At 39.1% G+C, this 12072-nt stretch overlaps 1 protein-coding gene across 34 annotated transcripts in view; it reads right to left on the minus strand.

Moving 5' to 3' along the window:
- Positions 1-12072, minus strand: part of LOC112045305 (microtubule-actin cross-linking factor 1) — a 301412-nt gene that overhangs the window by 28915 nt on the left and 260425 nt on the right. For 33 of the 34 annotated variants that reach the window (XM_052884590.1, XM_052884654.1, XM_052884658.1 and 30 more), the window contains 18 exons: positions 10615-10749; positions 9801-10040; positions 9176-9346; positions 8491-8817; positions 8249-8382; positions 7885-8077; positions 7201-7427; positions 6498-6642; positions 6044-6163; positions 5702-5899; positions 4926-5089; positions 4535-4634; positions 3996-4181; positions 3155-3273; positions 2515-2673; positions 1851-2082; positions 971-1159; positions 697-851 (listed from right to left, as the gene is read on the minus strand). In XM_052884590.1, coding sequence (XP_052740550.1) covers positions 697-851; positions 971-1159; positions 1851-2082; positions 2515-2673; positions 3155-3273; positions 3996-4181; positions 4535-4634; positions 4926-5089; positions 5702-5899; positions 6044-6163; positions 6498-6642; positions 7201-7427; positions 7885-8077; positions 8249-8382; positions 8491-8817; positions 9176-9346; positions 9801-10040; positions 10615-10749 — 3194 coding nt within the window. Of the gene's footprint in view, positions 1-187; positions 336-696; positions 852-970; positions 1160-1850; positions 2083-2514; positions 2674-3154; positions 3274-3995; positions 4182-4534; positions 4635-4925; positions 5090-5701; positions 5900-6043; positions 6164-6497; positions 6643-7200; positions 7428-7884; positions 8078-8248; positions 8383-8490; positions 8818-9175; positions 9347-9800; positions 10041-10614; positions 10750-12072 lie in introns of those variants that run through there. The other variant, XM_052884625.1, reaches the window with a different exon arrangement.

A 12072-nucleotide genomic window follows, 5' to 3' on the forward strand; every position in this document is an offset into this window, starting at 1 on the left:
TTAGGCATTGAGAAACAAGATGACAAACAAGAACTACCGGAAAGTTGACAGAAAGAAGTGGAAAATAGCACATCAAGCTACGGTTATCAGTTACGTACTGTCATAAATGCAACATCTCAAGGTCTCTTTAAAGTTTTTATAAGAAAAGAAAGCAGAGAACAAAAAAGAAGTTGGACATAGCACAGCAAACTACGTATATCATTTACATTTGCACGGTCAGACATCTACACAAGACATCGTTACAATTCAACGAAACAAAATCACATTGAACGTCATTTGAACAAAACAAAAGCACACACAAAATCTGTATTAATGATCCTTGCCTCGTCAAACTCCTGATCAACACGACGGCGCAGAGAGGAGCATAGAAAAACATTAGTACACAATTAATATAAGGAATATAATGGTAATAATATTAAATGACACGAAGAAACAAAAAAAAAAGTGATCATTCGAATTTGTGGGTAGGTATATTGTGAAAATATTGGAGTTACTAGGGTATTGTTTTAAAATGTTATGATCCATCACCATTCAGTTATATTTGGGGCACACCTTAACTTTTATATATGCTCAGAATATCAATAAAAACTACTAAACTAGTAAGACAGTTAAGGTAGTGTAATAATAGGAATCTTGGATTCAAAATGTATCAAAAAAAATGTTATGGTTTCCTCGAAGGCATACGCAATGTCTTACCTGTTGAGTGCTTCAACCTTCACCATATGCGGATCGACTTCCTGCTTGAATGTAGCAAGTTGCGAGATCTGACGTTTTACCGCTTCGATATCGGAACCCAAAGGACCCATACGCGAGAACTTATCCTCAGCCTTGTCCAGGAATTCTAGTAGATTCTAAACAGATAATAAAATGTTTTGTTCAACATAAGTAAGTTCAAGATGAGGCGTACATTTACACTTTACATACACATTAACATAATTTCAAGGATAAATTCCCTAGATCATATTCTCACCTGTAAAGTGTCATGGAATTCCATTGCTTTCTCCATGGCATCTATGAGATTCTCCTCCCTCCTCGCGTATAGCGCAGTGATATTATCCCAGGCGCTGTCTAGGTCTTCCATGTGCTTTTTAACTTCTGGCTTATCTGGTTCACCGCAAATCGACATGAGGGTTGAACCCGTTTTGCGAGCCTTCTCCACCTTTTTAAGGAATAAAACGGAATATAATATAGTTGTACATATAGACATTAAAAACTCTGGTCTTAAAAAAGTTGATTTATCGCTTTTTTCATTTACAAAAATAAAATTAAAATGTATCAATAGATAAAAATTTTTTTCAATAGTTTTATGTATTGACTGCTACTGATTTGGAGTTCTAATAAAGAACTTATTGATACATATTTGATTTGACTTTCTATAAAACAATTTAAAATATAGCTTACACTAATTGACTTGTGGATCAATTCTGTTTTGCTATAGGCTATGTATGTAGGTCACAAGGGCCTGGGTTCGAGTCTAAGCGTCGGTCCTGGTTGTTCCTGTCAACCCGCATTCTAGGACGCATGGTATGTCGAACCTCCATATTTCCTGTCCTAAAAGGAGGCCTGTTCCTGTAGTAGGCCTTTAAAATAGGCTGGTAATGATTTGCTATAGTTCCTTAAGAGAACCGAAACAGCATCACCAAAGGGTTATATTTGGGTGAGAATAGAGTATTTAAAAATTCATTTATTTCAAGTAGGCTCAGTTTACAAGCACTTTTAAAACGTGAGTTGACTATTTGTAAGGACTCCACCACCGGTGTGTAAGGCAGATTCTGCGGAGAAGAGCCGGCAAGAAAATCAACAGTAACTCAGTAGTCATTAACTGTATTAAACAAAGTTGCTAGAAGTACCTCAGGTTTGGTATGGTCGATCTCGTGCCTGATCTCCTGCAAGGCCACCTGCTGCGCCTGTATGGCAGCGGGCTGCGCGGCGGGCGGCGGCTGCGCGGCCAGCGCGTCGGCCAGCTCGCCCAGCGCCGCCATCACCGTCTCCAGCTGCTGCCAGAACTTGCGCGCCATTTCCAGCGCGCTGTCGAGGGACTGGCCGCGTTCGTTGGACGCTTTCTGGACTTCTGCCCATAATCTGTAAAGAAGTCCTTTTTACTAACTAGAATTTAAACTTAAATTTGTTAAATGCAGTGATCGTGTTACCCCATCAAATAAAGTTGCAATAATTTTGAAGGACTTTTAACATAAATGGCAAACAAAAGCGGAAATAATAGATCAAAGGTTGGAAGGTTGGGGTCTGTGTGAAATAAAATATCTAGTACCATCCGGTCAAGTAAAGGAAATTTCAAGTTTAAGATAATTCTTTTAAATAAAAAATATGTCCTATATTATTTACAACCTATAATCTCAACATCTCCTTTTCTCGTTGTCAAATTATTAATAAAAGAGTTGGGTTGTATTTGTGTACGTATTAACTAAATGGATCAAAATATTTGTCTTATTGATTAGCCAAAAAAGCCAGATTTTGTTTTGCTCTTTGTTTGTTTGTTTGAATAGTTAAACGCACTTGTTGAGTTTGTCCAGCTTGTTGCGAATGTCCCTGACGGCCGGGTCGCTCTTGTTGGCCTTCGCCATGACGTCGCTGGCGGCGCGCTGCACTGCGTGGTACGCTTCCTTACGCTTGTCTAGGTCTTCGATTAACGCGTTGTTTTCTTCGATTTGATCTCTGCAAAACAAAAATTTTTTTTAAGATTGCTCATAATCTACCGAATCGGTTCAAATGTTTTATGAAATCTCAATATGATAAAGCACTTTTAAATGATTCCTATTTCGTTTAAATCACCACAAAATAGTCAGGATAGCTTCTTGGGGGCTCAATGAAAGCTCGCTTTTCGAAAAAGGGGGTGAAATCCCTACTTAGTATTAACTAAAAGAGACATGACCTATGCCTTCGATTCGAAGGGAGTCGGTTTGGACCCGACCCGGAGTATGCACCTTCAACTTTTCAATTGTGTGCATTGTCAGAAATAAAATATCACGTGTCTCAAACGGTGTAGCAAAAACATCGCGAGGAAGCTTGCAAACCTGAGAATTTCCTTAGTTCTCTACGTGTGTGAAGTCTGCCAAGCGGCATTGGGCGCGCGTGGTGGCCTTAGGACTAACCCCTCTCATTCTGAGAGGAGACTTTCACTCAACAACAAACTCACTGTATCTTGTGCGGATGCGCGGAGACGGGCTCGGCGCGCTGCAGCTGGTCGGCGGCGCCCGACAGCGCGCGCACCATGCCCTCCAGCCTCTCCGCGAACACTGCCGACTCTTGCAACGCCTAAACAACATCCAACATTATTTTGCTGATCTATATGCATATATAATATAAACATAAATGTCAGAATCGGTATTTTTACCGGAGTCGCTATAAATACTGAGTCTAAATTGTACTACTTCCAACAGATTTACTGGCTAAACAAATCTTCCAGTCCACCTTAGTGGGACCCCGGCTTTACTGACTACCTTGTTAATCTAGTAGTTAGCCTGTCTGGCAAATTAAGAGGTTCTTGGTTCAGAGAGTCCTGAGTCGAGATGAAATGTTACGCTTTTCTTTCCAAGATATTCTCAGTAAAAATTCTCAGCCCGAAGATTTTCATGTTCTTACGTTTGACTACAATCACGCCAGATGAAAAGCAATAATGAAGTCTAGAATTGGACGCGATTGCCTAGAAAGTGCCTATTGTCTTGAAGCTGTTTACATTGTAGGTGGTAGGAAACACAGACATCAAACAGGAGTTCGGATGTTAATGACATTCTCTTGCCTTGGAGAGCACATTAAACCATTGTTTCTGAATCCTGGTCATTCATTAATATCTGATAGTGATTGTAACAAAATTAAATATTCATCACCCTAAACTCGGATCCTTTTTTCTATAAAAAGGGAGGTCTGACCTTGTCGTTGGAATAGGCAGATAATGAGAACTTTATAAACTTTTCAATACAAGACACTTTGATAATAATTATATGTTGATAAAAAGAGATGCAAACAACATATTGTACCTGTTCGAGCTCTTGCTGTCTCTGCCTGAGTTCAGCTCGGAGCGCGTTGTATCGGTCGCAGTCGTTTTCCACGATGTCCTGAACTTTAGCGGCGTCATCATCACCGCACAGCTTTGAGAGCGCCTCTCCGGTCTTGATCAGCTTGTCCACGAGTGGTTTGTGACCGGCGATAGATTGTTGGAGCATCTAGAGGTAAAAAATATTATTGGACAATTGGACATGATATAAAATAGTTTAAGTAAAAAAGATTATTTTTCAAGATGAACCTATTATCCTGTAGGCCTAGCATGGGTCAACAAAAGTCGTAAATATGGTATCGAAAATTTCGCTATCTCTTTCGTTGCGATGAGACGAACGATGTGAGCTATATTTTCGGTGTGCTATTGGTTGACGATATGTTATTTTGTCTTCATATTTTGTGGTGCGTATCCTAGGCCTAAATGGAAGCCTAATTCTGTTCAGCAGTGTAATATTAACACTCAGACAATATTAGAATAATAAAATCTTTACATTTATTGAAAGCTTCGTAAGATATTTACCTCATTCTTGTCCTGCTGTTGTGCGATATGGTCTGGACGCAGAGCGGGCAGAGCTAGAGCGCTCACCGCCTTCTCCATCTCATCCAGCCATGCAGACAACCTGTTACCAAAAACGAATATTGTTAAACTTTCTAGTTTTAAAAAAAAATATTATGGGATGTCTTTTTATCAATTTTCGAAGATTCCTAAACTCACAAACTACAAAATTAATTAATTATTACTCTCGATAAAACAATAATCAGTAATCGTAGCATGGACATTCGATAATTATTCGATATATGGATAATATTAATAAAAGGGTTTTGCCTTTTGTATGCCGGCTCAGACAATTGCCCCTTTTACCCCCACATTGCTATTCCATTAAAATAAAAATAATTTCGAGGTGTCTTACCCATTGTGCGTGTCGGCAAAATGTTCCGCCAACGGCAGAGCCTGCTCTAACGCCGCTAACCGCGCTGCACTCAGTTGTCCCACTTCCTCCATCATCTCCTTCAATTCTTCGCTTCTTTCGCGAATCACTGCCGCTTCGTCGGATGATTGGCATTCGCGGAGTACCTGAACGTTTAGAAGATATTATTTTTTCATAATTTCGTGTTACAGGTATGAACAAACTAGCTGACGCCGCGCGGTTTCACCCGTGTGGTTCTCGTTCCCGTAGGAATACGGAGACTATATATAGCCTATAGCCTTTCTCGATAAATGGGCTTTCTAATATTGAAAGAATTTTTCAAATCGGACCAGTAGTTCCTGAGATTACCGCGTTCAATCAAACAAACAAACAAACTCTTCAGCTTTATAATATTAGTATAGATGATTTTTAGTTAGTTGCCATTAAAATTTTGAAGGATTTCAACTTTTCATTCGAAAACACGGACGCTTCTACTTTACACCGGAACAGTAGTCAGTTTCACAGAGATATTAAAATTCATCGTACATTTTTCTCCCGCGGAGCGCTCTGTTATGCAAGGCAAAGTGATAGGCCATACCATGGATTTATCAAATAAAATATTCATTAGATCAGTCCTCTGGCCTGGTAGGCTATTGAGGAGGAGAAATAACGAATCATGTACGACATGTTACATTTTCACCCCAGAGCTCTTGCATAAACACAACCATTATTTTAAACTAATATGACGAAGACAAAGAAAGTAAAAAGTGCTGTGATACCTTTTTAGCTTGACTGAGCAAATCCCTCGCGCGCACTCGCTGAGCGGCCACGTCATCACTGAGCGGTCGTTGCTCAGCGAGCTGAGCGCGCAGAGCGGACGCCTCACACGCTGGCGGTTCGGCCGCTCGGAGCTGAGCATCGATTGCTCTGAGCCATTCCACAAGTTCTTCCATATCACCGACAACTTCCAACGAACGCTGTGAAGGAAATGTGGATTCGTTAAATTGTTACCAAACGTTATGCTTTTATGTTACAATATTTGCCTTCTCTCTTATTATGTAATATAAGTAGGCGCATTATAATATTGTTTTTTTTTTATTTAATTTATTTTATCTGTCTACCTTCTTGCTGAGCAGCAATCTCTCTGCCTTGCGTTGAACTTGTTCGGCGATCGCGTCGAAGCGTCGGTTGTCACGCGTTACCATTCCCTCTACGTGTGTTGCTCCCTCACCCGGAGATATCTGGAGAACGACAAAGTTTTACATTATAAATACCACACAAACGTAAACCTAATAAAGTTATACAAAAGAAAGGTGTATAAATTTGTGTGTAGAAGACAAACGGTCGCTGGATAGCTTTGAACATTTTACAACCGATTTTACCGAAACTAACATCATAAACAGGTCCGTTGTAGGTTATACAAAAACTTATATCTATAGTCTTATTATCACTGACTTACAATGTTCCAAAAATGTATATTTGAGACGTTTTTGGATAACAATAAGGAATTTTCAAGCTGCCTTTGCTTAAAATATAACATCATGCGAAAATGAGAAGATATAAGTGTTCAGTCACCTGACATAGTTGTGGGCCAACTTGGTTAATGTTATCCAGCAGAGGTCGGAACTCCTGCAACTCTGCTTCTAATCTCAAGATATCTTCTTCCCGCGGCTCCACAGACTGTAGACATGTTTCGGCGCTCGACATCCATTCTGTTAATCTGAACAAAGAAACGACACCTTTGTAATTTCTTTTACAAGATTTTGTGCAGATGATGAAATATAATTTCTTTGCACAAATAATTTAAGGCAAGGCAAAGGCTATGAACCTTTTCATTTTAATAGACCAATATTATCAAACTGTAGAATATGTATGCTAGGAATATATTATGCTAGGATATAATAGATTACTTTGCGCTCGTCAACCTAAAGGTATAGGCGTTAATTATAATGTACCATAAATTAAAGTCTTTACTGATGATTATGATGATGAATGACCCGAATTTAGAATAGTAACTGTTGCAAATTTATAATTTATGAGATTGAATTATTGAATATATTTTGCACTAAGAATCATAGTACATTTCATTAGAAAGCTACTGATGTTAATTTCTAAATGGAAGACGAGACCGCATATCCCGAACGCTTCGCACATCCACGGCTTCTGTCGGTTGAGTTATCCACGATCTGCAATAATATCAGCAAGAAAACCAAACGCATTAATGCTGCGTTCTTTCTATTACTCCTATAGATATTATGTGAATACTTAAAGTACTAACTTGTTATGACTGTTGTACAGCTGTTGCACCAACGGAAGGGTCTCAGAGGCAATCCTGAGCAGGTCAGCACCACGAGAAGTGAGTTCGTTGTATCTCCTTTGTAACGCATCTAATTTATCTTTCAGCTGAAGCGCCTCATCTCCGGAGATGTGTCTCATCAGTTCGAGGCCGGACTCCACTGTGCTGTCCACCGCTTCTTGTTTTGCGGCAATCTCTTCAGTTTTTTCCTATGGGTAATATGTTTTATAAGTAGGTTGCAGAACTTTTACCCTACACGAAAGTAGACCTAGCCTTAAGGTAAACCTAACCTTAGAAGTCCTTAACCGTTTGACTATTGTTGTACCCACAAGTAATTAAGATTTTAATTTAAGCAGAATAAAGGGTTAAGGAGGTTTCAGGTATGCTTCTCAGAGTTCTTTATTTTTATTGACTTACAAATTATGCGATAATCTAAAGGAATCAGCCTTAAAAGATAACAGTTCGAGAGCACAATTGTTTTTGTTTGATTGCCAGTTGTTTCAACTCTGATTTTCCTACTTCAACTATATTAGCAGGATATTTGCCAACTTACAACAACAACAAAAAACGTAATGTTCGTATGTTTTAAGAACATTAGTCACGTTTTTTTGAAGAAACACGAATTCGATTTTTAAAATTGCTATACCATTATAAACAGACACTTACGGCCAATTCATCCATTTGTCGCAGTAACTTCTCCATGTGTACAGGGAGAATCTTCCTCTTGGCTAAGTACTGCTCCATGCTGTCCATCCACGCGGACAAGTCTTGGTATGTCAGCACCAAGTGTCGGAGGCCCTTGCGTGAGTTGTCCAGAAGCTCACCGATGTTGAGACTGTGATCTACTAGTGCTTGATACCTAGGAGAAAAATCCACATGTAAAAAGAAATAGGATATAATTTCAAGAAATATTGTTTAATTTTACTTACTAAAGCAACATTCGTTTTTAAGATGCTGTTTCCAAATGGATCTATTGAGCGTATTTTTAGTTAATTTACAAGTTTAATATTATGACTTAATTTCAGTTTACCTATCAGTCGCAGCTTGAAGTCGGTCGGCTAGAGTGGTGGCCTCGTCGTCTCCAACGAGACTCATAAGCTGCGAGGCGGTCTCCGTCAGTTGTTTGAACGGAGGTTGCTTGCTTAGAACATCATCATGGAGGAGCTAAAAATATAAAATGGCAATTAAAAACAATTGCAGGTAATAAATATTTGTATAAATAATTATCCAAAAAAGAACAAAGATTTTGCGTAACTGCTATAGAGTGTATACCTTATGCTCTCGAATCTTCTGTTGGATCTTTTCTTCATCAGTTGGCACAAGTTCCAAAGACTTCAGCTTGCGTTCTGTCACTCCCAACCATTCTACGAGAGGTTGCAGCTGTTCTTGGAACAGTTTCGCCACTTTCATGGCCTGTTCCAAGTCCAGCATTCTCTGCTGGGCGCCTTGAGTCAGTGCATCGAATCTCTGCATCAGGCCTTTGAGTTGTTTCTCTATGGATTTCCGTTCAGCGGTGTCACAGCCGGTCGCTACCTCGTTGCCCATTGCGAACAGCGATGACATCGAGTTTTGGCGGTCCATCAACATTTTCTTGAGGAACTTTGGAAAAGAAAGTAATAAACGAGATAAATATTATTGTTGTGTGTATCTGGAAATAACTTATTATTTTCTAAACAATCTTCTGTTTCGGCAATAAAAACCTTGATTCAGCTTATCGGCTTGCTGTATTGATTTTTAGTGTTTTTATTTGGGTCAGAGTATTTGGTAAATATAGTTAATGACATTCTTTCAAAATGAAAAAGGCATTCAAACGGACTACAATAAACAAGAAGACACAGAATTTCGTTAGTATTAAATAAACCCACTATATATAAGTGGTACAAGGAACGGACGAAATCGTAAAATGGTTCTACATAGGTCCCAAAAATATCAAATACAGCAAATACTAAAGACGCACCTTCTGTTCCTGTAGCTGCGCTTTCACCACCTTATAGTCAGCAGAAGGTGGTTTCTGGTTGTTGACCATGTCTTCAGTGTCTGCCAGCCATTTCTCGAGTCCGGCCAACGCTTCAGCGAACTTGCCCGATTGGAGAAGTCCAACATCCAAACGACGTTCACGTTCGTTCATCTGTAGAAGTAACATATTCTCAGTATTTACGTCTAAATACATGGTAGTGTTAGTCAAGATTGTTCGTAAATAAACTCGGATACGCCGGAAATGTAGCAAGTTTTCATTACCAACGTGTCCATTATATTATAACGTAAGAAAAAAAACGTGTTTATGAGATTAAAGTTTATTTTTTTATGTTCTTTTAACCATAAAATTAAAAGAACTGCTATGGCACCCTTTAGACATAGAATTTTTATGGCCGATGGCAATTACTAACCATCGTGAGTAAAAAAAACATGGGCTTTAAAGCAATACGTCTTCAAAGTGCGCAAGGATGGAGAATCATATTTTTACACGACATACAAGAAAAATATTTCTTTTATAATTAATTTCTTTGAATAATTACAATAAATAAAACGGAGAGAAACAGAAACTTCATTAGCGTAATTTGACCAAAAATTTGGTTTCTTACCTTATCTTTAAGAGCATTCCAGCGGTCGTTCATCTTCTCCAGATCCTTCTCCAGCTGTTGAGTGGAGACTCCCTGTAAGGCGGAGCGAACCAGACCCTGCCCGATCTTGTTACAATGGGACACGTTGACGCCCAGAGGCTCAAGGGTCCTCTGTTTGAAGTCCGCGAAGTCCTTCTGTTGAGCGCGAATTTGTTCCACCTCGGAAGACACTGGCTTCAAGCTTCTTACTTGTTCTGATGCCTATTGAATAGAAATTATATTAGTTAAATTTTGTTTTTTTTTGGTTCATAATGTAAAGACATCCAGATATCAATGTCTTGAAATCTCAGACTAATTAGACCTGCCTCGCAAGACATTATTTTTTTGTCAAAGTATATGATCAACGATCTTATGCGATAATAAACACACTAGAATCGACGTTTCATAGTTTAAAAACCTCCGTAAAAATACCTTTTTGTGTAGTTAAATGGTGTGTAAAAAACGAACAAAAATTGCTAGTTTAGTATAAGATATGTATAAAATTTAAGTTCGTTTTCCTTAGAAAAAGGCAGAAAATTTTGTTCGTGAATTTGGGTGTGATACTAGTCTTTATGTATTTATTCTGAGCTTGAGATAAATACATCAAGCAACTCCCCGTTACCTACTTTATGTCATCAGTCCACCTGGTTTGGGGGGTCGACTGATACTGCATTTCTTAGATGCGGGGTCGTCACTTCAGCACCTTGAGACCTCAAGGTCCATCGGCTCTTATATTTTTTTTAAAACTATTGGGTAGTAATAATTTATCGTAAAAGTATACAAATCAATTTCATACCTCATCAACATCGTCCATTACGGAATCGTAGGCCTTGTAGAAGGCCTCCAGCTTGCTAAGCGTATCGTCCAGGTCTTGCTCTTTGGAGCGGGCTCTTTCGTCCAGTTTGGCCAACTGTTTGCGGATACCTTCCACCTGCAAGTAAAAAACTAAATTGAGTACTGTTTAATCAAACATACAATAAAAATACCTTTCAGCTTTAAGAGCTGTGTGTTTAAAGACATTGAATTAATATCTGACATGACTTTGGTTCATACCTACTATTTGGATATTATTGTATACACACAAGTTGGTGTGACACGTGTAAATAGTGTCCCACCTTTCTTGTGGGGGTTGATGCGTTTTACAAACTTTAATTGGCGGCGGCGTATATTTGAGCAAAGTACACCAGTTGTCATTTCATTCAAACATTACACGAATAGAACAGTAGATAACAGCCTATGGACTTACCTTGCTTTTCGGCTTTCTGCGGGCGTCGTGAATGGCTTCTAGATGTCCACGCTGGTATGGCACCACTATAGGATTTCACTAAGTTTTTAGTTCTGGGTAATGTGTAATGACAACTGTCTTTAAACTTTTAATGCGTTGCGTTTGAAGTGCACGACCGTCTTCGAGTGGCGCGAAAATCGGAGTCCGACCGTCGTCAGTCAACGCGTCGCTTCGGTCGACAGCGCGAAAGCGTTTTATGACCTTATTTGGTCATTTTGAAGCCTCGATCATTTGATTGGTGGCCGTTGTTAGCCACGCAAAATTGCACCTTACATGATAAGCCATAGGTGTCATCCAACTCTACAGCGCGTTTTTTATGTTTTCATGAAATGACAACAAGTAGGTATATACCTACTTGTACCGGCTCAAGCATACACCCCGCCTTGACGAAGTGTCATATTAAAGATTATAAAGAAATACTAAACATTAAATTATTTTATAAAGAGAATAATACTTATATTAATTATTAACAACAGAGAATATATTTATTTGCGTAACTATTATTGCGTGGGAAGTGGATAGAGTTTTACAACTGGGCGTTTATATTCACCCATTTTAGTGTTAACTAAAGCGACCCGTACTACACCATCCTTTCCAGGGAACGTTTTGGTTATCAAACCAAGAGGCCACTGCAAAGGTGGTACATCATCAAATTCAACTAACACAACCATACCTACGGTGATTGGATTGTCCGGTGTACACCATTTGCCTTTGACTTGCAAAGTGTGCAGATAATCCAAACGCCATTTCTTCCAATATGACATAACGAGGCTATCGAGTAACTGTTTTCGATTCTTTAAATTAGGCCTTTCAGGGTTAAAGGTTGTCGTTGGAAAGTATTCTAAAGGCGTGGTCATTAGAAAATGCGCTGGTGTAATAATATCGGGCTGGTGGTCAGATGTTGTTAAACCTAGCGGGCGCGAGTTGAGGATGCACTCAATTTGTGTGAGTACAGTAAATAATTCCTCA

The sequence above is a fragment of the Bicyclus anynana genome, chromosome 2, assembly GCF_947172395.1.
Source record: "Bicyclus anynana chromosome 2, ilBicAnyn1.1, whole genome shotgun sequence".
In the NCBI taxonomy this organism is placed as follows: Eukaryota; Metazoa; Arthropoda; class Insecta; order Lepidoptera; family Nymphalidae; genus Bicyclus; species Bicyclus anynana.